The sequence below is a fragment of the Arachis ipaensis genome, chromosome B3 (genome assembly GCF_059453495.1).
Source record: "Arachis ipaensis isolate K30076 ecotype BB chromosome B3, ASM5945349v1, whole genome shotgun sequence".
Taxonomy (NCBI): Eukaryota; Viridiplantae; Streptophyta; class Magnoliopsida; order Fabales; family Fabaceae; genus Arachis; species Arachis ipaensis.
The window spans coordinates 33,510,742-33,538,049 of NC_142438.1; the positions used below are offsets into that span (position 1 = coordinate 33,510,742).

Here is a 27,308-nt window from a genome sequence, read left to right on the forward strand (position 1 = left end):
GACATAGAGGGAGATATCCTCATTAAAGAGGACAAGCCCATCACTAAGAAAATGATGGAGCAAGCAAGAGAGCCCAGTCATGGAGCTCAAGAGGCGCAAGAAGCTCATTTACATGAGATCCCGGAGATGCCTCAAATGCACTTTCCTCCACAAAATTATTGGGAGCAAATCAACACCTCCCTAGGAGAATTGAGTTCCACTATGGGACAACTAAGGGTGGAACATCAAGAGCACTCCATCATGCTTCATGAAATAAGAGAAGATCAAAAAGCAATGAGGGAGGAGCAACAAAAACAAGGAAGAGACATAGAAGAGCTCAAGGACATCATTGGTTCCTCAAGAAGGAAACGCCACCATCACTAAGGTGGATTCATTCCTTGTTCTTCTTTCTTCTGTTTTTCGTTTTCTATGTTATGTGCTTATCTATGTTTGTGTCTTCATTACATGATCATTAGTAGTAGTAATTATGTCTTAAAGTTATGAATGTCCTATGAATCCATCACCTCTCTTAAATAAAAAAATGTTTTAAAAGAACAAGAAGTACATGAGTTTCGAATTTATCCTTGAACTTAGCTTAATTATATTGATGTGGTGACAATGCTTCTTGTTTTCTGAATGTATGCTTGAACAGTGCATATGTCTTTTGAAGTTGTTGTTTAAGAATGTTAAATATGTTGGCTCTTGAAAGAATGATGACTAGGAGACATGTTATTTGATAATCTGAAAAATCATAAAAATGATTCTTGAAGCAAGAAAAAGCAGCAAAGAACAAAGCTTGCAGAAAAAAAAATAGGCGAAAAAAAAAAAGAAAGAAAAAGAAAAAAGCAAGCAGAAAAAGCCAAAAGCTCTTAAAACCAAGAGGCAAGAGCAAAAAGCCAATAACCCTTAAAACCAAAAGGCAAGGCCAAATAAAAAGGATCCCAAGGCTTTGAGCATCAGTGGATAGGAGGGCCTAAAGGAATAAAATCATGGTCTAATCGGCTAAACCAAGCTGTCCCTAACCATGTGCTTGTGGCGTGTAGGTGTCAAGTGAAAACTTGAGACTGAGCGGTTAAAGTCAAGGTCCAAAGCAAAAGAAGAGTGTGCTTAAGAACCCTGGACACCTCTAATTGGGGACTTTAGCAAAGCTGAGTCACAATCTGAAAAGGTTCACCCAATTATGTGTCTGTGGCATTTATGTATCCGGTGGTAATACTGGAAAACAAAGTGCTTAGGGCCACGGCCAAGACTAATAAAGAAGCTGTGTTCAAGAATCATCATACTGAACTAGGAGAATCAATAACACTATCTGAACTCTGAGTTCCTATAGATGCCAATCATTCTGAACCTCAATGGATAAAGTGAGATGCCAAAACTATTCAAGAGGCAAAAAGCTATAAGTCCCGCTCATTTGATTGGAGCTATGTTTCAATGATAGTTTAGAATTTATAGTATATTCTCTTCTTTTTATCCTATTTGATTTTCAGTTGCTTGGGGACAAGCAACAATTTAAGTTTGGTGTTGTGATGAGCGGATAATTTATACGCTTTTTGACATTGTTTTTAGTATGTTTTTAGTAGAATCTAGTTACTTTTAGGGATATTTTCATTAGTTTTTATGTTAAATTCACATTTCTGAACTTTACTAGGAGTTTGTGTATTTTTCTGTGATTTCAGGTATTTTCTGGCTGAAATTGAGGGATTTGAGCAGAAATCAGATTCAGAGGTTGAAGAAGGACTGCTGATGCTGTTGGATTCTGACCTCCTGCACTCAAAGTGGATTTTTTGGAGCTACAGAACTCGAAATGGCGCGCTTCCAATTGCGTTGGAAAGTAGACATCCAGGGCTTTCCAGCAATATATAATAGTCCATACTTTGGCCAAGAATAGACGACGTAAACTGGCGTTCAACGCCAGCTTTCTACCCAAATCTGGCGTCCAGCGCCAGAAAAGGATCCAAAACCAGAGTTGAACGCCAGAAATGGATCAAAACCTAGCGTTCAACTCCACAAATGGCCTCTGCACGTGCAACACTTAAAGCTCAGCCCAAGTACACACCAAGTGGGCCCCGGAAGTGGATTTATGCATCAATTACTTACTCATGTAAACCCTAGTAGCTAGTTTATTATAAATAGGACCTTTTACTATTGTATTAGGTATCTTTGGTCTCAGTTTTAATCCATTATTCATCTTAGGAGACTATTGATCACGTTTTAGGGGGCTGGCCATCTCGGCCATGCCTGGACCTTTCACTTATGTATTTTCAACGGTAGAGTTTCTACACTCCATAGATTAAGGTGTGGAGCTCTGCTGTTCCTCAAAGATTAATGCAAAGTACTACTGTTTTCTATTCAATTCTTATTATTTCGCTTCTAAGATATCCATTCGCACCCAAGAACGTGATGAAGGTGATGATTATGTGTGACGCTCATCACCATTCTCCCCTATGAACACGTGCCTGACAAACACTTCCGTTCTACATGAAATAAGCTAGAATGAATCTCTTAGATCTCCTAACCAGAATCTTCGTGGTGTAAGCTAGAATGATGGCGGCATTCAAGAGAATCCGGAAGGTCTAAACCTTGTCTGTGGTATTCCGAGTAGGATTCAATGACTGAATGACTGTGACGAGCTCCTAACTCGCGATTGCAAGGCGTTAGTGACATACGCAAAAGGATAGTAAATCCTATTCCAGCATGATCGAGAACCGACAGATGAATAGCCGTGCCATGACATGGTGTGTGAGCATATTATTCACTGAGAGGATAAGATGAAGCCATTGGCAAGGGTGATGCCTCCAGACGATTAGCCGTGCCGTGACAGGGCATTGGATCATTTTCCCGAGAGATGACCGAAAGTAGCCATTGACAGTGGTGATGTATCACATAAAGCCAGCCATGGAAAGGAGTAAGACTGATTGGATGAAGATAGCAGGAAAGCAGAGGTTCAGAGGAACGAAAAGCATCTCCATTCGCTTATCTGAAATTCCTACCAATGATTTACATAAGTACCTCTATCCCTATTCTATTATTTATTATTCGAAAACACCATTATCAATTTATATCTGCCTGACTGAGATTTGCAAGGTGACCATAGCTTGCTTCATACCAATAATCTCCGTGGGATTCGACCCTTACTCACGTAAGGTATTACTTGGACGACCCAGTGCACTTGCTGGTTAGTTGTATCGAAGTTGTGAACCATGGTATTGGCACCATGTTCTTGGTGCCATTGCCAGGGAAAGAAAGAGCCATGAATTCTACATAATTAAAGTGTAATCACGATTACGCGTACCAAGTTGCTCACGTTGCCAGGGATTGTTCGAGCCTGGACATCACAATTTCGTGCACCATTGATGTATTTCTCCGCTCGTTCCTGCACTTCGTCCAGAGATGTGGGGTACTTCTTTGATATAGATTGGCTAAAAGGTCCCTCTCTTAGGCCATTGATGAGGCCCATGATGGCGGCCTCTGTTGGTAGGCTTTGTATGTCTAGGTATGTTTTGTTGAATCTTTCCATGTAGTTGCGAAGGCTTTCCCGATCTCCTTGCTTGATTCCTAATAGGCTGGGGGTATGCTTAGCCTTATCTTTTTGGATGGAGAATCTGGCCAGGAAATTTTTGGCTAAGTCATCAAAGCTTGAAATGGACTTCGGAGGTAGGTTGTCGAACCATCTGATTGCTGTCTTTGTAAGAGTCGTTGGAAAAGCTTTGCAGCGAACTACATCTGAGGCATCGGTGAGGTACATTCTACTTCTGAAATTGCTGAGGTGATGGATGGGATCTGTAGTGCCATCGTACAAAGTCATATCCGGAAGTTTGAAGTCCTTAGAGATTTTGGTCTTCATGATATCCCTAGTGAATGGATCTTGATCCTTGCGAGAGTTATCCTCAGGGGTGGACCGAGTAGCTTTGGCTTTGAGATCGGTTTTGAGTTTTAGAAGTTTATCTTCTAATTTTTGGCGTCGCCTTACTTCTCTTTGTAGATCCTTTCTAACTTCTCGTTGGTGCTGGGTTTCTTTTTCAAGTTACTTTAAACGATCTTGAAGCACTTCTATCACTCCCGGATTTGATGAGTTTTTGTCCCTGTTAGATTCCGGGGTATCTTTCAGCGTATTGCCCGCATTTTTGTGCGGTGTTCTATCCTCTAGATCTGAATCGTGGTCGTTGTCATGGTCGTCCGCCATGATGATGGGATGACTTCCAAGTTCCCCGGCAACGGCGCCAATGTTCCGAGGGTTACCTGAAACTATAGGTCGATCTTGGATGAGATCTTCTGTACTGGTCGGAGATGACGTGTCCGACTTGTTGGACTGGATGCGCTGCTGATCCTTCATCACCGGAGGGTGGTGGTACGTGCAAGGGACTCCGATGCTTAAGTTAGCAAGGGTATTAAGTAGGTTTTTAGTAGAATCAGAGTATGAGTTATACCTGGGTGCTCCAGTGTATTTATAATAGTGTGGAGTGACCTTCTTAGATAAGATAAGTTAGTTATTTTATCTTATCTTATCTTATCTTTGAGTGAGGTCAGCTTATCTTCAAGGGAACCACCCTTTTCTCTGTAGGCTTGGGATGCCTTTGGATTTGGGTCGTATTCCTTAAGTTGGGCCCTTTTTTGGGCTTTCCTGTCGATTAGGCCGAACTCTTTGAGTAGAGGTCGGATAGCCTGACCTGAAGAGGTCGGTCGCTTTGTTACTGAACATCCCGGATCGGATAGCTCGACCCAGGGTGTGAACACTTACCAATGGCAATTATTTTACCTTTACTATTATCTCCAAAAGTGACAAATCCTCCATTATACTTGTTGAGTTTAATGAAGAAAGTATCCCTTCCGGTCATATGCCTTGAACATCCACTATCAAGATACCACATGTCCATTTTCTTCTTGGATGCAAGGCAAACCTGCATGTTCTTCAACTAACCTTAGGTATCCAAATCCATTTGGATCCTTTGATGTGAAATCTTCTTGGTTTCCTAAGAGCATTATAATCATGAACAACTTTATATAATTTACTATCATTATCAAAAGACTTAAGAAAGATGAAACATTGAGGAGGATCATGACCATTTCTATTACACTTGTAGCAATGATTCCTGCTTACTGATTTTTGAGTTTTGCTGAATCCTTTTGGTTTGAAAACCTTGGAAGAGGAGGCTTCAGATTTTTTAAAGTTTTGTTTGAAAACAGCCTTGTTTTCCTCTATGAATCCAAGTCCAGATTTTTCAGATCCAAACCTTTGACTAGCAAGTAGTTTGTTCAAATTTTGAGAACCTTGAACAAACTTTGCTAAGTCTTCATTCAAATTTTTTATTTGTTCATTCAGCTTTTTGTTTTCAGAAATCAAATCAGTGGAAGCAGTAACTTCATGCTTGAGTTTGAATTTTTCTAATTCAGCTCGCAAGGCAATGTTTTCTTCTTTTAAAAACTTTTCATTACTAGTTTCATTTGCCTTAACCTTTTTCAAAAGAAGATCATTTTCTGTCCTCAAAGCCTCATTTTCTTTCTTACATTTAGCATACTTATCCAAGAGTTTCTTAGAGTTCATAGAAATATTTTTGATAATGTAGTGCAGTTCATCAATAGATAAATCAGAGAGATCTACCTCATCTTCATCATTATGATCTGCCATCAGACATAGTTGAGCTTCTTGATCTGAGCTCTCTGAGCTGGTGTCGTTCTCCAAGTCCTCCCATGTTGCCATCATCACCTTCTTTTTGTCTTTCTTGGATTTTTCGCCTTTCTTAAGTTGAGGGCAATCTAACTTGAAGTGACCAAGCTCCTTGCAGTGATGGCATGTGAACTTGACTTGATCTTTCTTGACATCTTTCGATGAAGAGCTTCCTTTGCCTTTGTTTTTGTATCTCAGTAGTCTTCTCATTTTTCTTGCAAAGAGTACCATTTCTTCATCTGAGAAACTGTCATCAGATTCTTCTCCTTGGGCTGTCATTCTTGATTTTAGTGCTATACTTTTCTTTTTGTCATCTTTGTCTTGAGACATGTGAGTGGTTTCATAAGCCAGCAGCTTGCCTCTTAGCTCATCATAGGTGGTTTTGATCAAATCATTCCTTTCAGAGATGGCTGTGCTTTTCACTTCCCATTTCTTAGTAAGACTTCTCAGAATCTTCCTTACTAAGGTTTCTTCAGAGTAGTTTCTTCCCATGGCGTCCAGATTGTTGATGATTATTGAGAACCTTTCGAACATTTGATCGATGCTCTCGTCCTCCTTCATACTGAACATTTCATACTCCTTCATCAGCATGTCAATTCTGGTCTCCCTCACTTGCTTAGTGCCTTCATCAGTGAGTCTGAGCTTATCCCAGATTTCTTTAGCCGTTTTGCACCTTGACACTTTTCTGAACTCTTCAAAACTGATTGCACAGTGCATCAGGTTGGTTGCCTTGGCATTGAGTTTAACCTTCTTCTTTTCTTCATCTGTCCATTCATTGTCTTCCTTTGCCACTACTTCTCCATCAGCATTCTGTTTGGTGGGAACGTCTGGTCCATTGAGAATAATCTTCCAGATGTTGTAATTGATTGACTGCACGAAGATTCTCATTCTTTCTTTCCAGTAAGAATAGTTGCTGCCATTGAAGTAGGGAGGTCTATTATTAGACTGCCCTTCAGTGAGAGTGAAAGCCACGATGTTGGAATTCAAGTTGTTGGCCATGGATCTTTACTCCAAGCTGTGAAGCTTGTCTTCTTGAGACCTTGCTCTGGATACCAATTGATGGTTCTAGTGGAACTTGAGAAGGGGGGTTGAATCAAGTTAGCTTAAAACTTAGAGTTTCAAACTCTGTTGCAGTGGAAGCTTAAGTTGCAGGAGATTATTTGAAATTGTCTCATATGCAGAACAATAAAGAGTAGGGAAGAGAAGATGAAGACCAGCATGTATCCTGGTTCGGATTCTTTGTGCAATGAATCCTACGTCCAGTCTCCACCACAAACCATGGTGAAATTTTCACTAATCTTTCACAGATTACATACACCAATACTATTGAATTTTTCCCTAATTCAACTAGTATTCTACCCCCTAAGCTTTCAACACCAAAGCTTAGCTTCCCATAGTGCTGACCCAATTAGGAAGGAGAATCTACACATATTCAATCACCCCAAGTGCTAACCCAACTTGAAAGGGGAACTAATCCTAGTTCAACAACTCAATACATCAGAAATTTGTGGCTATTCTGTATCACTCATGTCTTTTCTCTCTTGGCTTTTCAACCTCTCAATATTTGCCTTTTCAACACAGAAAATGACACAAGATAGCCATAACAAAAAAATCAGAATTAAGCTTAAGTAGAAGAAAGAGATTTCAGCTCTATGTTTAGAGATGATGCTCTGGGTGTGTGTTCTCTCTTCCCTTTGAAATGATGGAATGAGACTTCTTATATATCTTCATCTTGCCTTGAGTTTCTGCCTCTTCCATTTCCTTGTGCCAGCTACTCGTTGGAGCTGTCCTTGCTAGCATGCAGTCCTTTCTTCATCTTGCTCCACCACCTCTGCTGTCCGAGGAGCTCGACCACTACTCCTGCTGTCCTTTGCTTGGCCTTCTTCCAAGGCATGCTCTTCTTTTTCATTTTGCTCTATTTCCCTGCTGCTGCTGCTATGTGCAAGTTTGTTTTTGCTCAACCATGATCCACAGCAGTGCTTTGCTGATGTCCTTGGGTTAGTGAGTGTGCCCTTTGTGTCCTTGCTTGCTTTTACAGAGTCACACCTGTCCTTGCATGATACAGCTGTCCTCATATTGCTTTTAGCAAATATATATATAATCATTTAATTTGCTGAACGGTGCTATGAGGAATTGTTGGACTTGTTTACTGCACTAAGGAACAATGTGAGTTGTTCTTCTATTTGTTGTGATGGGCTAATGCAGCATAAATTAGTATACTTGGGCCTACAACACTAAAGCACACATTAAACAATATTGGGCTTTCAACCCAATTGAATGTTTGTCATCATAAATTGACCCAAAATCAAACTAGGCTCAACAATAATAATTAATAAATAAGTCATTTTAGTAAATGTATTAAATTAAAAGAGAGATAAGTAATTAATTATTTTTAAATGCTATTGATATAATGCATATGATCCCTTTTTTTTGTCAGAAAAATAAATTGAATGTTGGACTATGTTACTCTCTATGAAGCACGGATATTTTGCTGAGTTGTCATGTCCGCGTGTCGAACACATTTTAAAGATGACACTCACCGACACTCGTCTTACACGCGTGTCTGCTATGTCCAACCGTGTCTTAATAAAAAGTAAAAAAAATTCTTCTCCGAACATGCTTGGACACATTTAAATACCATCACGTGTCAGTGTGTCCAGTCTTATTCTTAACATATATTCTTGAAATAAATTTTGATATAGTATATATTATTATTTATTAAAACAAAAAATATTTTAAATACTTGATATAATTAAAATAAGACCCTAAAAATAATTAAAAAAATTAATTTATATTTTGATATCAATAAAATATCAAAATATCATTATGATTTATCTAAAAAATACTTTATATTTCATATGTATGCGTGTCCCCGTGTCTTATAAAATTTTAAAATTCGCGTGTTGGCGTTTCCTGTATCGTGTCGTGTCCCTCGTTCGTGTCAGTATCCGTGCATGATATGTTACTCTTAAACTAGTGTGGGAGTATAAAATCCGTTCTTGGTTTAGTTTCTTTACAACCTGGTGAGTACTGGCGACGTTGTTAATGTAATAATCAAGGCCCTAACTATAATTAGCGGGGAGTTTAATTTGGTGAGCCACCCAAGCAAAACAAGACATAACCAAGCAATTCCGACAAACACGAACCGGCATTCAAGTGGTCAACAATTATAGAATTCCGGTGAATCGCATATTTATGTATTGCACAATGCACATCCAACATCCATATGCTATAAAATAAAGGGTTGACATGCCCTATGGTTGTCGCCTCCATTTAGTTTAGCTTATAAGTCAGTACCTTTTCTTTTTTTTCTTTTTCCCTCTAGTTTCTTCCTCTTCTCTTTCCTTTTACTTGTTTATGGGGGAGAGGGAGATACATAGGTTATAGAAGGAGAAAAATCTTTTTTAAAAAATAAAAAAATAAAAAAGAAAAGAAAAACTCATCTTTTAGTTTGAGTGTTTTCTTTCTTTCACCATGGCTTCTGATATTACATTTGAAGACCTCAAAAATGAGAATGTTGATCTTGTAAGTAATAATTATGTATTTAGTAATATTAGTTCAAAATATTTGTCGCTTTAAAAATGTGTGTTTAAAAAATTTTCTTCCTGGCCTTTCATGCAATCACAAGTTGTTCCATAATAGTTACGTTGATTTTGTTTTATGCGCGTAGGAAAACATTCCCGTAGATGAGGTCTTCAAGGCACTAAAATGTAACCGAGAAGGTCTATCATCCGAAGAAGGACAGAAAAGGCTCAGTATTTTTGGACCCAACAAGCTAGAGGAGAAAAAGGAGAGCAAGATACTCAAGTTCTTGGGTTTTATGTGGAATCCACTATCATGGGTTATGGAAGCAGCTGCTATTATGGCCATTGTATTGGCCAATGGAGGGGTAAATATAACTGATTAATTAAATACATTGTGATTTAACACACGTACCTGAAAATAATAATAATAATTGCAAGCCTCTTATTATCGTGTCGTTGTGTTTGACACGCATACTTTTCACTGTAACAGGGCAAACCACCGGATTGGCAAGATTTCACTGGTATTACGGTGCTGCTTATCATTAACTCCACCATCAGTTTCATTGAGGAAAACAACGCAGGTAATGCCGCAGCCGCTTTGATGGCTGGGCTTGCACCCAAGACCAAGGTAACATAAGATAAAATTTTCATATTTTAAGGATTTGTGTAGCATAGTTGTTTAATTTTGTAAATCTAAAGAAAAGAAAATTTATATATAGGTGTTGAGAGATGGAAAATGGAGCGAACAAGAGGCAGAAATATTGGTCCCAGGAGACGTGATCAGCATCAAGCTGGGAGATATAGTCCCAGCAGATGCTCGTCTCTTGGAGGGAGATCCCCTCAAGATTGACCAAGCTGCTCTCACTGGTGAGTCCTTGCCAGTCACAAGGCACCCTGGTGAGGAGGTCTTCTCTGGTTCCACCTGCAAGCAAGGTGAGATTGAAGCAGTCGTCATTGCCACCGGCGTCCACACCTTTTTTGGCAAGGCTGCACACCTTGTAGACAGCACCAACAATGTTGGTCACTTCCAAAAGGTACAAAATTTTCTTCACATTTGAATTTATGTGATTTTTCACGAGGTCGCTTCTCACTTCTCTATTATGTGATTAGGTGTTGACAGCCATTGGTAACTTCTGCATTTGCTCAATTGCTGTGGGAATGCTTGTTGAGATCGTTGTCATGTACCCAATCCAGCATAGGGCATATAGAGATGGTATTGACAACTTGTTGGTGCTTCTCATCGGAGGAATCCCCATTGCCATGCCCACAGTCTTGTCGGTGACCATGGCTATTGGGTCCCACCGTTTGTCTCAACAAGGTGCCATCACCAAGAGGATGACAGCTATTGAGGAAATGGCAGGAATGGATGTCCTTTGCAGTGATAAGACTGGAACTCTCACCCTTAACAAGCTTACCGTCGACAAGCAATTGATTGAGGTTAGTACCAAACTATCATATCAAGAAAAATTACTTCTAAAGTTCTAAACTTGTAAACTATGATATCATACGCAGGTGTTTCCCTCTGGCATGGACGTCAACACCGTTGTCCTATATGCTGCCAGGGCTTCTAGAGTTGAAAACCAGGACGCCATTGATGCATCCATTGTTGGAATGTTGAGCGATCCAAAAGAGGTACTATGCTTCAACTTATTTTTGGTCGCATGTGATTTGCATAATGTTTTCACTTTTTTAGGAATCTTAGATCGAAAGAAATTCCAACACAAGGTTTTTAGGCTAGATTTTTCAAGATTATGGAAATCGAATTGATCTTTAAATAAGTGAAACTAAAAGTTTAAAAATTTAGAATTTAATCCAGATTAAAGCAGATATAATAAAATAATATATTTATATATAAAATATATATTCCAAATATATTTTTATGTTTTATTATTTTAAAATCGATTTAACGATTTTTTTGGTTTTTTAGATTTTGACCGGTTCTCTGACAATAGGATTTTATCCTGCATTAGATCGATTTGGTAGCGGTTCCCGATTAACCCGATCGATCCTGTTTTAATGACTATGAAATTTCCTAAAAATGTTAAAACACTCTGCTAACTACGCAGAATGTTTGTGTTCATGAGATATATATGCAAAGTGGTACAACTTTGTTAACTTGGATTTGTTTTTATTATGACATGTCAGGCAAGAGCAGGAATCACTGAGGTGCACTTCTTGCCCTTTAATCCTGTGGACAAGCGCACTGCCATTACCTTCATTGACAGCAACGGCAACTGGCATAGAAGCAGCAAGGGCGCCCCTGAACAAGTAAGGCAATTTTTTCCAATGAAAATGCATTAATACAAAGTTATCCGCATATTTCCTTCTTAAAAGAAAAAACGAAAACTGAGTCTAAATTTTGATGACTAACTATCTTACAAATTCATCAGATCATTGAGCTTTGTGACCTCAAGGGAGAGGTTTTGAAAAAGGCTCACACCATCATCGATCAGTTTGCTGATCGCGGTCTTCGTTCATTGGGTGTTGCTCGCCAGGTGAGAGTGAAGGGTCTAATATAAGAGAAAATTGACTGATTTATTGATAGAGAGTGAACCAAGAACATTTTTCTAGCAAATATTCATTATATTTTGTTGTGGAATTTCTTGGCAGACTGTTTCAGAAAAGACCAAGGAGAGTGCAGGTGAAGCATGGGAGTTCTTGGGTCTCTTGCCTCTCTTTGACCCTCCAAGGCATGACAGTGCTGAAACCATTCGCCGCGCTCTCGACCTCGGCGTCAATGTTAAGATGATCACTGGTGACCAACTTGCCATTGGTAAAGAAACCGGCCGCAGGCTTGGAATGGGCACTAACATGTACCCTTCTTCCTCCCTCCTTGGCGGCAGCAAGGACGAGGCCATTGCAACCATCCCAGTGGATGAACTGATTGAGATGGCTGATGGATTTGCTGGAGTCTTTCCTGGTAATCACATTATTATTCTAATTTATTTCGAAAATGAAAAGAGTAAAATAAAATTAGTGGAGTGATGCCAACAAAAAGGTTTGGTATGTGGTATGCAGAGCACAAGTACGAGATTGTAAAGAGGTTGCAGGATAGAAAACACATCGTTGGCATGACCGGAGATGGTGTGAACGATGCACCAGCACTGAAGAAGGCCGACATTGGTATCGCAGTGGCCGATGCAACTGACGCCGCCAGGAGTGCCTCTGACATTGTTCTGACTGAGCCTGGACTCAGTGTGATCATCAGTGCTGTGTTGACAAGCAGAGCCATCTTCCAGAGGATGAAGAACTACACAATCTACGCTGTTTCCATTACAATCCGTATTGTGCTTGGGTTCCTCCTCGTTGCTCTCATCTGGAAGTTCGACTTCTCACCTTTCATGGTTCTAGTCATTGCAATTTTAAATGATGGAACCATCATGACCATCTCCAAGGACAGAGTGAAGCCATCTCCAGTTCCTGACTCATGGAAGCTCAACGAAATCTTCGCCACCGGTGTTGTTCTCGGAACATACATGGCAGTCACCAGTGCATGCTTTTTCTATATCATCCATGACACTACTTTATTCTCTGTATGTGACTACCAACATTTTTCTAGCCAACCGTTTTAGAATTGTGACATTATAACAATGCTTTCTGTTGTGATTTCAGAAGCATTTTGGTGTCTCCGACATATCAACAAGTGAGGAGCAGCTTAACTCTGCTCTGTACCTTCAAGTGAGTATTATCAGCCAGGCCTTGATCTTTGTAACAAGGTCAAGGGGCTGGTCTTATTGTGAACGCCCTGGTTTCATGCTTGTTGGAGCCTTCCTTGCTGCACAATTGGTTAGTTAATTTTAACTGAACACCTTCTAGAATAAAAAGCGAGTACTCATTTGTTTGATACACCCAACACACACACACACACACACTCTCTCCTTTCCTCATTGGATGGGGTAGGGGTCCTATCTTATGGACTCTTATATTCAATCCAATGATGGAGGAATGTGTGATATGTGAAAGTGAATAAATCTTCCTGGTTTTAATTCTATTCATTAATTGCACAACCTAGGTGGCAACTCTCATCGCTGTGTATGCACACTGGGACTTTGCCAAGATCCATGGAGTTGGGTGGGAGTGGGCTGGAGTCATCTGGCTCTACAGTATTGTTACTTACATCCCTCTTGACATCCTTAAGTTCATTATCCGCATGGGACTCTCAGGTAGTGCCTGGGACAACATGCTCAACAACAAGGTAAGGGAACAACTGATTCAATAAACAATATGCAATGTTAAAATCCTCTTTATTTATTATTATTATTATTATTTTCTTTGCTCTCAAATATGAAATGTCATTGCTCACCACCAATACTGTTATGGATGTTGATGTAGACTGCATTCACCAACAAGAAGGACTATGGAAAGGGTGAGAGGGAAGCTCAATGGGCAAAGGATCAGCGCACAATGCACGGTCTTCATGTTAACGAATCCTCAAAGCACGGCAGCCACCACCGCGAGCAATCGGCTGAACTAGCCGAGCAAGCCAAGAGACGTGCTGAGGCTTCTAGGTGAATTGCTCTCCACTTACTTCACCAAATGATTCTTGTAATCACTAGAAAACACAGAAATATAGCTCTGATTCGGTGTTATGTTTTCAACGAAATTCGGCAGGCTAAAAGAGCTCCACACACTCAAGGGACACGTTGAATCAGTTGTGAAGCTAAAGGGTCTTGACATTGACACCATTCAACAACATTACACAGTTTAGAAAAAACATTCAAAGGGATGAAAAATATGAGCGCCAATTTTATATATGTAAAAGATGCTAACTTAGACTAATTCATGATCGATGTAATCAGAGGCAGAGCCTAAAAATATTATGTTGTGTTTAACTTTCTCCTCCTTCTCTGACTACGAAGTTAACATATTGTACTTGAAATTGAGCCCAAAAACTTAAGATAGATTTTTTTCTTCTCATAAATTATGTCGAATCTACTTTTGAACATTTTTTATGTCGTTAAATTTTATCTATTTGCTCTTGTTTGTTCACGTGCTTATCTATTCATAATTTGAAATTAAAACTATCTATATGTATTGAAAAAAAAATTAGAAATAAACATTGATACATACATACATACATTAAATTTCTAATAAATTAATTAATTCACAAAAAATATATTAATCTAAAATAATAGAAAGATGATTTATAATGGTTCTATCTTTATTTTTAATAGGATTAAATGTTATAGTATTTGTTATAGTTGTGAACTCCATTTGTTATAGTATTCATAGTATAAATAAAATTTTTAACCAAAATAATTAGTATAAAAAAGATCACTTTAATGAAAGATATTAATATATTAATATATAGATAATATATTTTTACTCTAAACTAACATTTAAAAAATATCACTAATAATTAAAGTTATATTTAATTAAAAAATTAAGTTTCAATTTGATTATTAACTAATTAGCTAGTGTTGTGAAATTAATTATCATTATTTATTGCTTTTTATTGAGTTAATTAATTTATTTATTTTTAATTTTTTTACTAGATCAAATTAAAAAAAATAATTATTATTATATGATGAGTTTAACAAATAATTTTTTAACATAAAATTAAAAAAAAAATAATTTAAGTTTTATTTTGGAGACAAACATGATATAACAAAGGGTCAAACATGTACATGTATATATATTTGTTTGTTATAAAATAAATAAATAAGAAAAAGATCATCAAAATAAAATAACAAAGTGTAAATAGAAGACTTTAGTATTAGTGTTCACCAATATTATTATCACATTATAATAAGGATAATTCATATATTAATATTGTATATGTTGCAGTATAAGTATATGAAGAGAGAAAGAGAGAGAAGTGTTTTTATATTCGTATTATTATGTCTATTGCCTCTGACAATACCTTCTATTTATACATGTAAGATGGGTTCACTTTCAACCTTCATTAATTTAATTTGAATTCATCTTGAAAAGTGATTCCTTCAGTGTTAACCACCCATGTCATAAATGGGCATCCATGTATTTGTTCTTATCACAACACTCCTCCTCGAATGTCTATTTAGGATTGTGCCTCATTAAAATCTTACTAAAGAAAAATCCAATGGAAAAAAATTTTAGTGACGAAAAAAGAGTACAATATCCTTTGTGATGAAGACTGCCTCATAAAAAATCTTGTCAAGAAAAACCCAATAGGGAGAAAAAACCTGACCAAGGAAAAAAGAGTACATTCTTCCCATCTTGCCGACATTATTTTATATCTTGGAATCGGCGCATCCCAAAAACACTCGTCAAAAACACTCGTGCTAGTTTCATGTATCACTAGTATTTCAGCATGATTAGAGGATGTTGCTACAATCGTCTGTTTTATGGACCTCCATGATATAGTTGTACCACCATATGTGAATAGGTATCTTGTTTGAGATCTTTCTTTGTGTGGATCAGGTAAGTATCCTGCATCTGCATAACCAACTAATTGTAACTTAGATTCATATGGATAGAACATACTCATATCAACTGTTCCATGAAGATATAGAAAATTTTGTTTAATTCCATTCTAATGTCTTTTAGTTGGAGAAGAACAATACCTTGCTAATAAATTCACCGCCAATAATACGTCAGGTCGTGTATTATTAGCAAGATATATTAGCGCTCTAATGGCACTAAGATATGGTACTTTAGAACTAAGGATATATTCATTTTCTCCTTTAGGATGGAATTGATCCTTTTCCACATTCAAGGACCTTACGATCATTGGGGTACTTAATGGATGTGACTTATTCATATAAAATCTCTTCAAGATCTTGTTTGCGTATGTTATTTGATGAATAAAGATCCCATCGTTTGGTCTTTCCAAGATCTTTCATCTTAAACTCTCCTTTTAGAGCTTTTATAATTGTTGAAACCTCTTCAGGAGTTCCAATGATATTTAAATCATCAACGTACACATCAATTATAATGAATTCAGATGCAGATTTCTTTATGAAAATACATAGGTAGATATCATCAGTCTTGAATCCGTTTTTGGCCAAATACTTAGTAAGACGATTATACCACATTCGTCTAGATTGCTTTATACCATATAAAGATCTTTGTAATTTGACTGAGTATAACCCCTTTGAATATTCATTGGATAGTTTAGATATCTTTAGTTTTTCAAGGACTTTCATATAGATATCACGATCTAATAATCCGTATAAATCGGTTGTTACCAGGATTTTTGCCAAGCGACGCGTACGCGTGAGTGACGCGTACGCGTGATAGAGCGTCACGTTCTGCATTACACAGAAGACGCTGGGGGCGATTTCTGGGATGTTTTTGGCCCAGTTCCAAGCCCTAAAACACTACTTAGAGGCTGTAGAGTGGAGCTGGATTGGGGATTCATTCAACACTTCATTCACAATTTTAGGTTTTAGATGTAGTTTTCTAGAGAGAGGCTCTTTCTTCTCTCTAGGTTTTAGGGTTCTTAGTTTTATTCCTTCTCAATTTCTGAATTTTATCTTATTTCTACTCAGTTCTCTTCTACTTTTAATTGCTCTAGCATTCTAGTTTATTTATTTCCAGATTGCATATTCAAAATGGTGAATAACAATCAAGCACACATTGTAAAAAATCAACATCAAAATACTAATGATAATTCGGGTACTCAAACTTTATTTTTTACAAGTAATTCTTGTGTTGAAGATGAAAATATATGGTACTTGGATAATGCTTGTAGTAATCATATGTCTGGTAGAAAGGAGTTATTTTCTTCATTAGATGATTCAGTTAAACTATTGTTAAAATTTGGTAATAGTACAACGATCCCTATCAAAGGAAAATGATATACACCAATTACATTGAAGAATGGTTCTCTGAGTTATATTTCTGATGTTTTCTATGCTCCTGAACTTGATTACAATTTACTGAGTATAGGGCAGTTATCTGAGAAGGGATATAAGATGATAACATATCGTGGATATTGCACTGTGTTTGACAACAACGGAAGGTTCATAGATAAAGTAAAAATGACTTCAAACAGAATATTTTCATTGAAAATTCAACATGTTAATCTCTCTTGCATGAGTTCTATAATACTTGATGATAGCTGGTTGTGGCATATGCGGTTTGGGCATTTTTATTTTTCTGGCCTAAACTACCTGTAAAGAAAAAGACTTGTTTCTGGGCTACCACGAGTTCATATTCCTAATTGTGTTTGTGAGATTTGTCAATTGAAAAAGAAGCACAGAGATCCATTCCCTACAGAAAAGTCATGGAGAGCCAGAAAATTACTTGAAATTGTGCATTTAGATATTTGTTTTGTTGAAGTTCCAAGTAATTGTGGTAGTAGGTACTTTATCACTTTTATTGATGATTTTAGTAGATATACATGGGTATACTTTCTAAAGCAGAAATTAGAAGCATGTGATATCTTCAAGACATTCAAGGTGTTTGTAAAAAAACAAAGTGGCTATAAAATCAAAATTCTTAGAACAGACAGAAGAACAGAATATCTTGCATGTTCAGAATACTTTAAGCAACACGGAATTCAACACCAACTAACAACCAGATATACTTCTCAACAAAATAGAGTTGCTGAAAGAAAGAATAAAACCATTATGGATATGGTTAAATGCATGTTCAAGTCAAAATAAATGCCTAAAGAGTTTTGGACAGAAGCAGTCGCAACAGCAGTTCATATTTTAAACAAGTGTCTAACAAAAATTGTTCGTGATAAAAATCCAGAGGAAGCTTGGAGTGGAAAGTGGCATTCCATTCATCATTTTAGAGTCTTTGGGTGTATCACTTATGCCCACATACCAGATTAATTAAGGAAGAAGTTAGATGACAAAGGCGAGAAGTGTATCTTTATCGGCTATAGCACAAACTCAAAAGTATACAAGTTGTACAACCCAGAAATAAAAAAAATAATCATCAGCAAAGACGTGACATTTGATGAGAAAACCATGTGGGACTGGGACACAAAGATAGAAAAGCAGCCGATTATAATTTGAAATACATGTGATGATGAAGAAGAAAGACAACTGGACACAATCGTACAACCAGAATCATTTGGAAGACCTCAAAGAGAGCGGAGACTATCTGCTAGGTTAGCAAATAATGAAATTGGCAATGACAACAATCCGTCCAATAAAAAAATTATAAATTTTGCTCTATTTTCAGATTGTGAGCCATTGAACAAAAATTGGAAGAAAGCAGTGGATGAGGAGATTCATGCCATTGAGAAGAATGATACATGGGAGCTGACAGATTTACCAGTAGATAAGAAGTCGATTAGAGTAAAGTGAGTTTACAAAACTAAGTACAAACCCAACGGTGAAGTTGATCATCTCAAGGCATGATTAGTTGCAAAGGGATACAAACAAAAGCCAAGTATCGATTAGTTTGAAGTATTTACTCCTGTTACTAGATTAGACGCTATTCGTATGATTATTTCACTCTTGTCTCAAAATAAGTGGAAGATACATCAAATGGATGTTAAGTCTGCATTTCTGAATGGCACATTAGAAGAAGTGTCCGTTGAGTAACCTGTAGAATATGAAGTTCCTGGAGAAGAAGATAAAGTTTACAAGTTGAAGAAAGCTTTGTACAGATTAAAGCAAGCACCAAGAGCGTAGTACAAGAAGATTGATTCTTATTTCACTCAGAATAGTTTCAAAAGATGTCCATTTGAGCATACGCTTTATATCAAGTTCATTGAACTTGGAGATATTTTGATCGTGTGTCTTTATGTTGACGATTTAATCTTTACTGGCAACAATTTAAAGATAATTGTAGAATTCAGGGAGACTATGATAAAGCACTTTGAAATGACGGATATGGGCTTGATGTCTTATTTTCTTGGCATCGAAGTTCTTCAAAAAGATGATAGAATTTTCATTTCTCAAAAGAAATATGCAAATGATATTTTGAAGAAATTTCAGATAGAGCATTCAAAGCCAATTCCTACTCCAGTGGAAGAGAATTTCAAGTTGTAGAGAGAAGATAAAGGACGAGCAATAAATCCTACTTATTACAAAGTTTGATTGGAAGTCTAAGGTACTTAACTGCAACCAGACCAGATATTGTGTTTGGAGTTGGATTGTTTAGCAGATTTATAGAGGAGCCTTGCACTAACCATTTGCAAGTTGCAAAACGGATTCTTCGATATATCAAATGTACTTTAAATGATAGTATTTATTATGAAAATACTAATGAAGTGAATCTTGTCGGTTACACTGATAGTGATTGGATTGAAGATATTGAAATAAGAAAAAGTGCTTCAGAATTTGCATTTCATCTTGGTTCTGGTGCAATTTCATGGTCATCGAAAAAACAACCAGTAGTCGCTCTCTCTACAGTAGAAGCATAATATATAGCAGTAGCAAGTTGCGCAACACAAGCAGTTTAGCTAAGAAGAATTTTTGAGAAATTAAATGAGAAACAAAGTACTCCAACAACGATATTTTGTGATAACAAGTCAGCTATTACACTTTGCAAAAATCCAGTATTTCATGGGAGATCAAAGTATATTGATATACGGTTTCACAAAATTAGAGAATTGGTAAATGAAAAAGAAGTTGTGATCAAGTACTGTCCTACTGAAGAACAAATTGTAGATATATTTACAAAACCGTTAAAGACAGAGTTATTTTATAAGTTGAAGAAGATGTTTGGAATAATTAATTCTATAAGTTTGATTTAAGAGAGGCAATGTTGATTAAAAATTTTAAATCAACTTGCATAATTTTATATGGATTAAAATATTCATGAAACAGGATTAAAGAATTGAAAAAGTAAAATTTTAATTGAATACTATAATTATCTATTTACTAAAAGCTAATTGTGATGAAAATGTGAAGAATTATCAAGAATGTTCAAGAGTCTTTGCCAACTAAGGTATTTGGTTATTAAATGATGACAAAACCAAGTATGCAAGCTTAACGAGACATACTGCTTCCTAATACAAGTTATATCTCAAAAGGGAAAAGGATTCTTTCTCGTTTTTTTAACAATTGATAGAATACAGTGTGATTTATCACCTTTGATTCTATGAGTGGAACTAAAAATAAATAAGAGAGAGAAAGCAATGAATGATTATATTGAACATTGGATACCATCCAGTTTTTTCTCACTGGAGAGAATCCACTCCCTATTAAAAAGTACTAACACTTTGAAAAGTCAAAGCAAGATCTACAAGCTTCATCAATCACCATCAATATATACAACTAGCTGTTAAAAATTATTATTTTAGTATGAAAGATTGTTTATATAAAGGCATATATACCTTATATATTTTGTGTTCCATAAAATAAAAGTATGTTATGAGAATTGAGAATTGAGAATTGTTTCTTTATTTCTTTATTTTATGCGTGTTAGTGAGATAAAAAATATAATAATATTATTTATGTGAGTAAGTAATCTTAGGATTAATAAATTGTGGGTATTATATTTACAGTAACTAATCGATAAACACAAAAATAATTTGCCACTAAATACAGAAATAACCAACCACAAAACACAAAAATATATAGTACGTAAATACAAATTCATAGAAAATAAAGTCTCAAAGTGAAAAAAAAAATCTATATCATCAATTCAAACAAAACAAAAACACAAATTTGTGCACGACAAACATAGAAATTTCATGGGAAAAAAAATTAACTCAACCTAGTCTAATCCTTAAACGCTTCTTGTTAAGTATGGAGTGCTGCACACCTTGTTAATTCATTAAATTTGAACTCTTTATTTATTATATTTTATTTGAATGGTCTGAATTTAAAAAAGTAACCTGTTAATCAGGTTAACCATTTTTTTAAATAAATTTTAGATTTTTTATAAGTTTCAGATATTAGGCTGAAATCCAAAAAAAAAAATAGTATATAAATATTAAAAGCAATATGTCTGTACAAGAAAAAAAAAATTATTGAGCTTTAAAATTAAAATAAATAATACATGAAAAATAAGTTAAAAATCTATGTACTAAATTCAGAAAAAAAATATATATTAGAATCTTAAAAAAAATAATATTAAATATATATTATGTATATAATATTAAAATTTAAATAAATTTTGTTTTGTGTAAAACAAAATTATAATATTCAATATAAACACAATGATAAAAAATTTTGTGTTATATAAATTTAATTAATATATATATATAATTTTATTTTGTGTGAAACAAAATTATAACATTAAATATGAAGTGAATGATAAAAGATTTTGTATTATATAAATTTAATTTAAAAAACATATATACAACGTAAGAAGTAAACAAACATATAATAATTTATTTTGTGCGAAACAAAAATTCATATAAAAAATATTTATATAATTTTTTTATTAACAATTTTTTTTATTGAAATATGTTACTTTACTATATTTAAAATATATTATTTTGTATTAAAAATATTATTAAAAATATATTATTATTTTTTCTTAAAATACCATTTCTTTTTTTTGGTTCAAATACCAAAAATAGGAAGACTCAAATTCGCGACCTTTTAGGTGAGTATGGAAAGACTATACTATTTGAATTATAGCCTGTTGGCAAAGAAAGAAATACTCTTAATTATATATTAAATAAAATAATTATTTATTAGGCTCATTCGTATACAAATAAAAATTTCTGTTAGTTTTATATCTGTAATATTTTATACCAATTAACTTTAAAGTTTAATTATTTTTTGAATAAATTAATAAAAAAGTAATACAAATAATTGTTTAAATATAATTGTATTTTAATTTTTCATTCTATTACGTACACGTTGAGGATAATTTAAAATAAAAGATAATAGACTTGTTGTAACTGCCATGTATTTTGTGCTTTGATTGCGTCGTCATCTGAGAATTATGACGTCTTTATCGAGACCGGGGTTTTTCTACAGAATCGGTTTTGTGTTTGGAGTTAGCCAACCAGCAGCGGCGACAGAATTTTAAAGGTCATTCATGGCAGAGGTGGAAGGGAGTGGGTTCAAGAACGTCAAAATATGTGGCTAGCCAGATAGTGGAAGCACCGCCAGCAAATAAAGATGTTTGAAGACATCGCATCGACAATAACAAAGTAATGGAAGAATTCGATCAAGTTTTCCTGAGTACTTTTGTAGTGTAAAGGTCGTTCGTGTTAAACAAAGGAATTAATTTTTTTTGTAGTGTCAATTTGTTTATTCAGCCCATAACAAAAAATAATAATAACAATAATAAATAAATTTAATTTACCTGATAACTTTTGATAGTAGATTAACTTGAATTGTTCCCAAAATTATACGTAAATAGAAAAAGAACTTCTAAAACTCCAATACATATTTAGGATAAGTTTGGATTTACTTTTGAAAAAAATATTTATTTTTTTATTTTTTTAAAAAAGATATTTTTTTAACAGATAAAAATTATTTTATATTTAAATAGATTTTTTAAAAAAAATTTTAAATATTAAAAATATTTTTTGTTTTTATTTTTTTTAAAAAATAAGATATTGCTAACTTTTAAAAAAAATATATAATTTGTTTTTTTAATAAAATTATTTTAAAAAAAAAAGTATTGAAATAGGTTTTAAATTAAATAAAGTATTTTATTTAAAAAAGAGTATTTTTTTTTTACTAAAAAAAACCAATCCAATCTGGCAGTTAACCAATCCAACTTTTCCATTTGAGTTTCAGAGAAAGGAATAAACTAACTTTGATTTATTTGATTTGCGCTACAATCATCCATTATTTAAAAAAAATGAAAATTGATGAGATTGAATAATAAGAATAAATTCTGCATAAAATTCTAGAGTAAAGAATTTAAAAGTAGATAATGGTGTGCAAACAAGGATTCGTTAGAAAATAATCAGTGAGACAGTGGCAAAATTTTAGAGAGAAATAGACGAAAATTGATTTTAAGATTAGGAAAATAATGAAATAATGAGATTAGGAAAATAGTTTATGAACTTTCTATTATGAATGCTTGTTTGGGTGTCATTATTTTGATAAAAAAATATTTTTTTTAATAAATTTTTTTTTTTATTTTTTAACGTATTTGATAAATTTTTAATAGTAAAAGTAAAAGTACTAGAAAAATAAAAAAAATATATTTTTTTGAGAAATGGTAATTTACATTCTTTTTTAAAAGATTTTTTTCTTAAAAATAGATGTTTTTTATGTAATAAATAAACAAAAAAATATTTTTATATTGTTGTATCCAAACATAATTGATAGATAAAAAAATCTTTTTACATGAGATATTCAAACATAAAATTACTTTTACTTTTTTATAAGATTTTTTAAAAAAAAGATAATTAAAAAAAATCTTTTTTTTTAAAAACTCATCCAAACAAACTCTAAGAAGTAGTTACAGAGGTACGGCACATGGATGAAGTAAAAGTGTAAAACCAATAAAACATTGTCAGGAACTTTTTTGGAGTAATTAATTATTGCCCAACTTGAATAGACTTGGCCAAAAAAGATAGTCATCCAACTTTATTAAATCAATTAATAAAATTAAACTTGGTTAATAATAAATAATCATAATATTAATAAGAAGCTCATATGAGAAGCCATTCAATTAGATTGAGACCCCATAAAACTTTTCTTCAAATGGCTCTAAAATATATCCTCCAGTGACTATATATACATTGTCTAGTTTTGTCCTACTAGGTTATCACTACTAGGGTTTAGTGGAATTCTGTTTGCTTATTGAAATCTGAAAATTGGGTGGTGTTCTTCCAAGAAGTCAACTCCAAAGGAATTAGTCCTTCATCAGAGGAAAGCACAGCATGTGCCATCAAATTACCTAGCCACCCATGGTACAACAACCCCCTTGCACCTAACCCTCCAAAAAGCCAATACTTGCAAGTTTGATTTCCTTCCATGATATCATTGATACAACCCAAAAGTGGAAGTGACCCGAGGGAAGTGAGTGGTGGCATTGCCCTAAGACCAGCTCTTGCTCCGGTGAAATCCCAATTCATTATTCTGGGATAAATGACAGAGGCCTTTGGCAGAAGCTCCGAAAGAGCACTTGATGCTTCATCCGGTGAAACACTGGGTGAGGAGTTGCTCGATTTCCACTCCCACGTTGAACCGACATGTAGTTCACGAGGACTCTTAACGGCAATCCATGCATCTGATAGTATCGAGGGTCCACGCTCAGGATAACCTTCGCTGAAATAGAGGGCAAAGAGAATTCTTGAATAAATGGAACATGACATCGAAGCAAATTACATAGCTACTTGGGTGTGCTTCGCAAAAGGGAATTTTTCCAAAACAGAATACTTCACCTTATATCACCGGGCAATTCCAGGTGCGCAATAACACCTCTACATGTCCTCAAAGGAAGCCTACCAGAGAACTCAGGAAGCATGTTCACTTTGGCACCTAAGCAGATGATGACTGCGTCATATTCTCCTGAGACGAAAAAAGGTGTTTTGAATAATGAAAAAGTCTGCTCATAATTACAAGTTATTACCAAATTAATAAGCCAAGAAACAGCTTATAGTTCACAGCCTCTTACAGTGTGATGTGCGTGATAACACTACAAAGTAAGTAGACATTGACCGTAACTCATTTTGCATAAATTTCTTTAGCTACTTTTCTCATGTTATAGCCATATCCTTGTAATAAACAAAATATGCATAATATTGATTACCTCTATGTAAGTAACAATTTGACACTGTTAGATGCTTCTTTCCTTATTTTTGGTATGTTGATGGGTCAAATTACCAACTCATGCAGTTATCCACTCAGACTCTCAGAGGTTCAGAAAGAATTTTGAAGATGTTCGAAAGTCAAGCTTGTACAATTATATGATGTTTTATTTAGCTACAATTTTGTTGCATTAGAACTAAATCTGAAGCATAACATTCACTTAATTTTAGGAAAAGCAAGAAGAAAGACACTGAGTTGTACTAAAAAGGGCCAAAGATATAACAATGCATATTACCATCAAACTCGGAAAGTCTACTGACAGGTCGTCTGTGCAACTGGAGCAATTTCTTTCCAGAGTCAAAAGTAGAGGATTCTGTCACCAAATTCTCACATGACCAGAAAAGTGCCTATTAAATTATTGAAATAAGTAAACCTCAAAAATAATAATGGCCATATAAGGGCGTTAAAGGGTATTTTTAAAACAAACGAAAACAAAAGGCATAGCATCACTCATTCAAACCTGAAGATAGTTTTGAGATTGGATATTAAGTGCTTCAGGCATATAGAAAGCTGTGTCAAATGGTACACATAACCCAGGTACGAGCTCCTGAGCTGCTTCTTTACTAAGGGTATCTACTCTGCAGCTTGGAAGCGAAGTTTTGACATTCTGATCACATAAAGGAAGGTTGAGTGAAATAATTACTAGCCAGTCTATCTAGAATCTACTAGTTCAAGGAGATTACAGCATTCAATTTGGCCATATTCTTCAGATTCGTTGCCAGTCTTAAGATCCCCCTGAAGTCATCTGATTTCATCAGCAACATAGAGCAATGCTAAGACTCCAATGGAAAGCGTGAAAGGCTAGAACAAAGTGTTAGTTTCAATAAAATTTAGTAGTTTCAAGTATCTTCCAATTCATTTCATAAAGCCTACAAGTTTGAGTATATAAAGAACCTTTTAAGTAAAAGATGTATTGCATTTACCCTTATAACACCAAAAAAACAAAAAAAGAAGAAAGTGAGATAACAACATCAAGAGCTGATAATATATATTCTCAGCACAATTATAATACCATTTGTGAACACGAGACCAAGTCACATCGGGACATTTAGAAGCAATGTAAAGAGTAAAGGGTTACATGCAGAGTTAAAAATTCTTTAAAAAATAAAATAACAAAACTAAAATTTTAAGAACAAGATATAATTAAACCTTTTCTGATAAGCAAAAGCTTTCGTATTTTCATCAGATTGTCCAATTTTGCAGTCCCTGGAAACACTAGCTTCTTCAGCTACTTTCAAAAGCTTTATGCTATCTTTCCAACACTGAGCACCCTCCCAGAGAAGGTTTACTACATTAGCACTAATCCATCAGCAAGGGCTCCACATGAAAATCAAAACCTAGCACAGAAGTGGGATTAATATCACAAGAAAAACGAGATACCTTTTGGCGAATAAGGGTGAAGAAGACCCCCAGAAATCCCAGAGGCACCACCACCGATGCCCACTTCATCATATATGTCAATTCTTAGGTCCAACTCCTTCGGACTGTGCTGCAATATTACTTATGACAAAACACAGAAAACATTAAAAAAAAATAAGTGATCAAAATCAAAATCAAATTAGACTTTTGACAGACAATTTTGCGCTAAAAGAATATGTGGGTAAATTACTACTCCATTCAATTTAGAATATCTGTCACTTTGAAGAACTTTTCTTGTTTCAATATATCTGTCATTCTCATATTCCAATATAACATTCATTGAGCATTTTCTACTTTTACCTTACACACAAAACACAATTAACATTACATTATAGATTAGCTATTAAATAGAGATATTTTCTTTCCCATGGTATTCCCAACTCAGCAGACCAAAGACTAATACATAATGGATCGAAGCTCCATTTAAAGGGTTGCCACTAGCAAACAGGTTGCTGCATTTGAAAACCGCAAGACTTACTTAAGCGGATGAGTGAACTATCCACTCGACCAATTTAAGTTGGTAAAAAGAGATATTTTACTGAACACTTTTATAATCAATTCTTGATTTTCGTCCCAAATGACTAAAAGTGACCGAAATTGTAAACGCCAGATAGTAACTGCTTAACGGTAACATTAGCTCAAGGAAACAAATTTGGAAGAGACTAATCAGACTATAACAGTACCTTCAACAAATGCCAAACAACGGAGAGCCCAGCGAATCCAGCACCAAGCACCGCGCACCTAAAACGAAGAACCACGACGTGTCAGTTTTTTGTTAATCAAATATACTGAATACGGATTCCATGAATGTTATAATCAAAGAAGACAAGACCTGAGAGAACGTTGACTTAGAGAACAATGGAACCGAACAACTGGGGAAGGCGGGCGAGAAACACGATTGACAGCGTTAAGTTTGGAAGATGATGAACGGCGTAAAATGCAAGAATTAGGGTTCGACCATAGATTGAGACCCTTCATTCCCACCTTTACGCCTTCTCAACTTGCCTGCTTTCTCTATCTCTATGTAATGGAGGCAATGAGTGCCTATTTTAAGACGAAGCAGCAAAGAGGTGCCGTGCATGTTTGGGCGCCATTATT

General features: G+C 35.1%; 3 protein-coding genes across 3 annotated transcripts; 1 reads left to right on the forward strand and 2 right to left on the reverse strand.

The window, feature by feature from the left end:
• Window positions 1-4,888: 4,888 nt before the first annotated feature.
• On the reverse strand, window positions 4,889-6,643 carry LOC107632898 (uncharacterized). The gene has a single exon (XM_016336537.1). It carries the CDS (start codon window positions 6,641-6,643, stop codon window positions 4,889-4,891), a length of 1,755 nt encoding a protein of 584 aa, XP_016192023.1.
• Window positions 6,644-8,974: 2,331 nt separating this feature from the next.
• LOC107630214 (ATPase 8, plasma membrane-type-like) lies at window positions 8,975-14,120 on the forward strand. The gene is made up of 14 exons (XM_088509298.1): window positions 8,975-9,169; window positions 9,315-9,533; window positions 9,659-9,796; window positions 9,888-10,202; window positions 10,279-10,605; window positions 10,681-10,800; window positions 11,314-11,436; window positions 11,559-11,663; window positions 11,779-12,088; window positions 12,187-12,701; window positions 12,781-12,954; window positions 13,181-13,363; window positions 13,501-13,676; window positions 13,780-14,120. Exons 1-14 carry the CDS (start codon window positions 9,119-9,121, stop codon window positions 13,874-13,876), a joined length of 2,853 nt encoding a protein of 950 aa, XP_088365424.1. The 5' UTR covers window positions 8,975-9,118; the 3' UTR covers window positions 13,877-14,120.
• A 9,475-nt stretch (window positions 14,121-23,595) lies between these two features.
• Window positions 23,596-27,284, reverse strand: LOC107630213 (FAD-dependent oxidoreductase family protein). Its single transcript, XM_016333294.3, has 9 exons — window positions 27,043-27,284; window positions 26,894-26,951; window positions 26,172-26,280; window positions 25,941-26,079; window positions 25,475-25,526; window positions 25,252-25,398; window positions 25,027-25,138; window positions 24,365-24,491; window positions 23,596-24,248 (listed from the first exon to the last, which is right to left on the reverse strand). The coding sequence occupies exons 1-9, from the start codon at window positions 27,186-27,188 to the stop codon at window positions 23,759-23,761; spliced, it is 1,380 nt and encodes a 459-aa protein (XP_016188780.1). The 5' UTR covers window positions 27,189-27,284; the 3' UTR covers window positions 23,596-23,758.
• Between the last annotated feature and the right edge of the window lie 24 nt (window positions 27,285-27,308).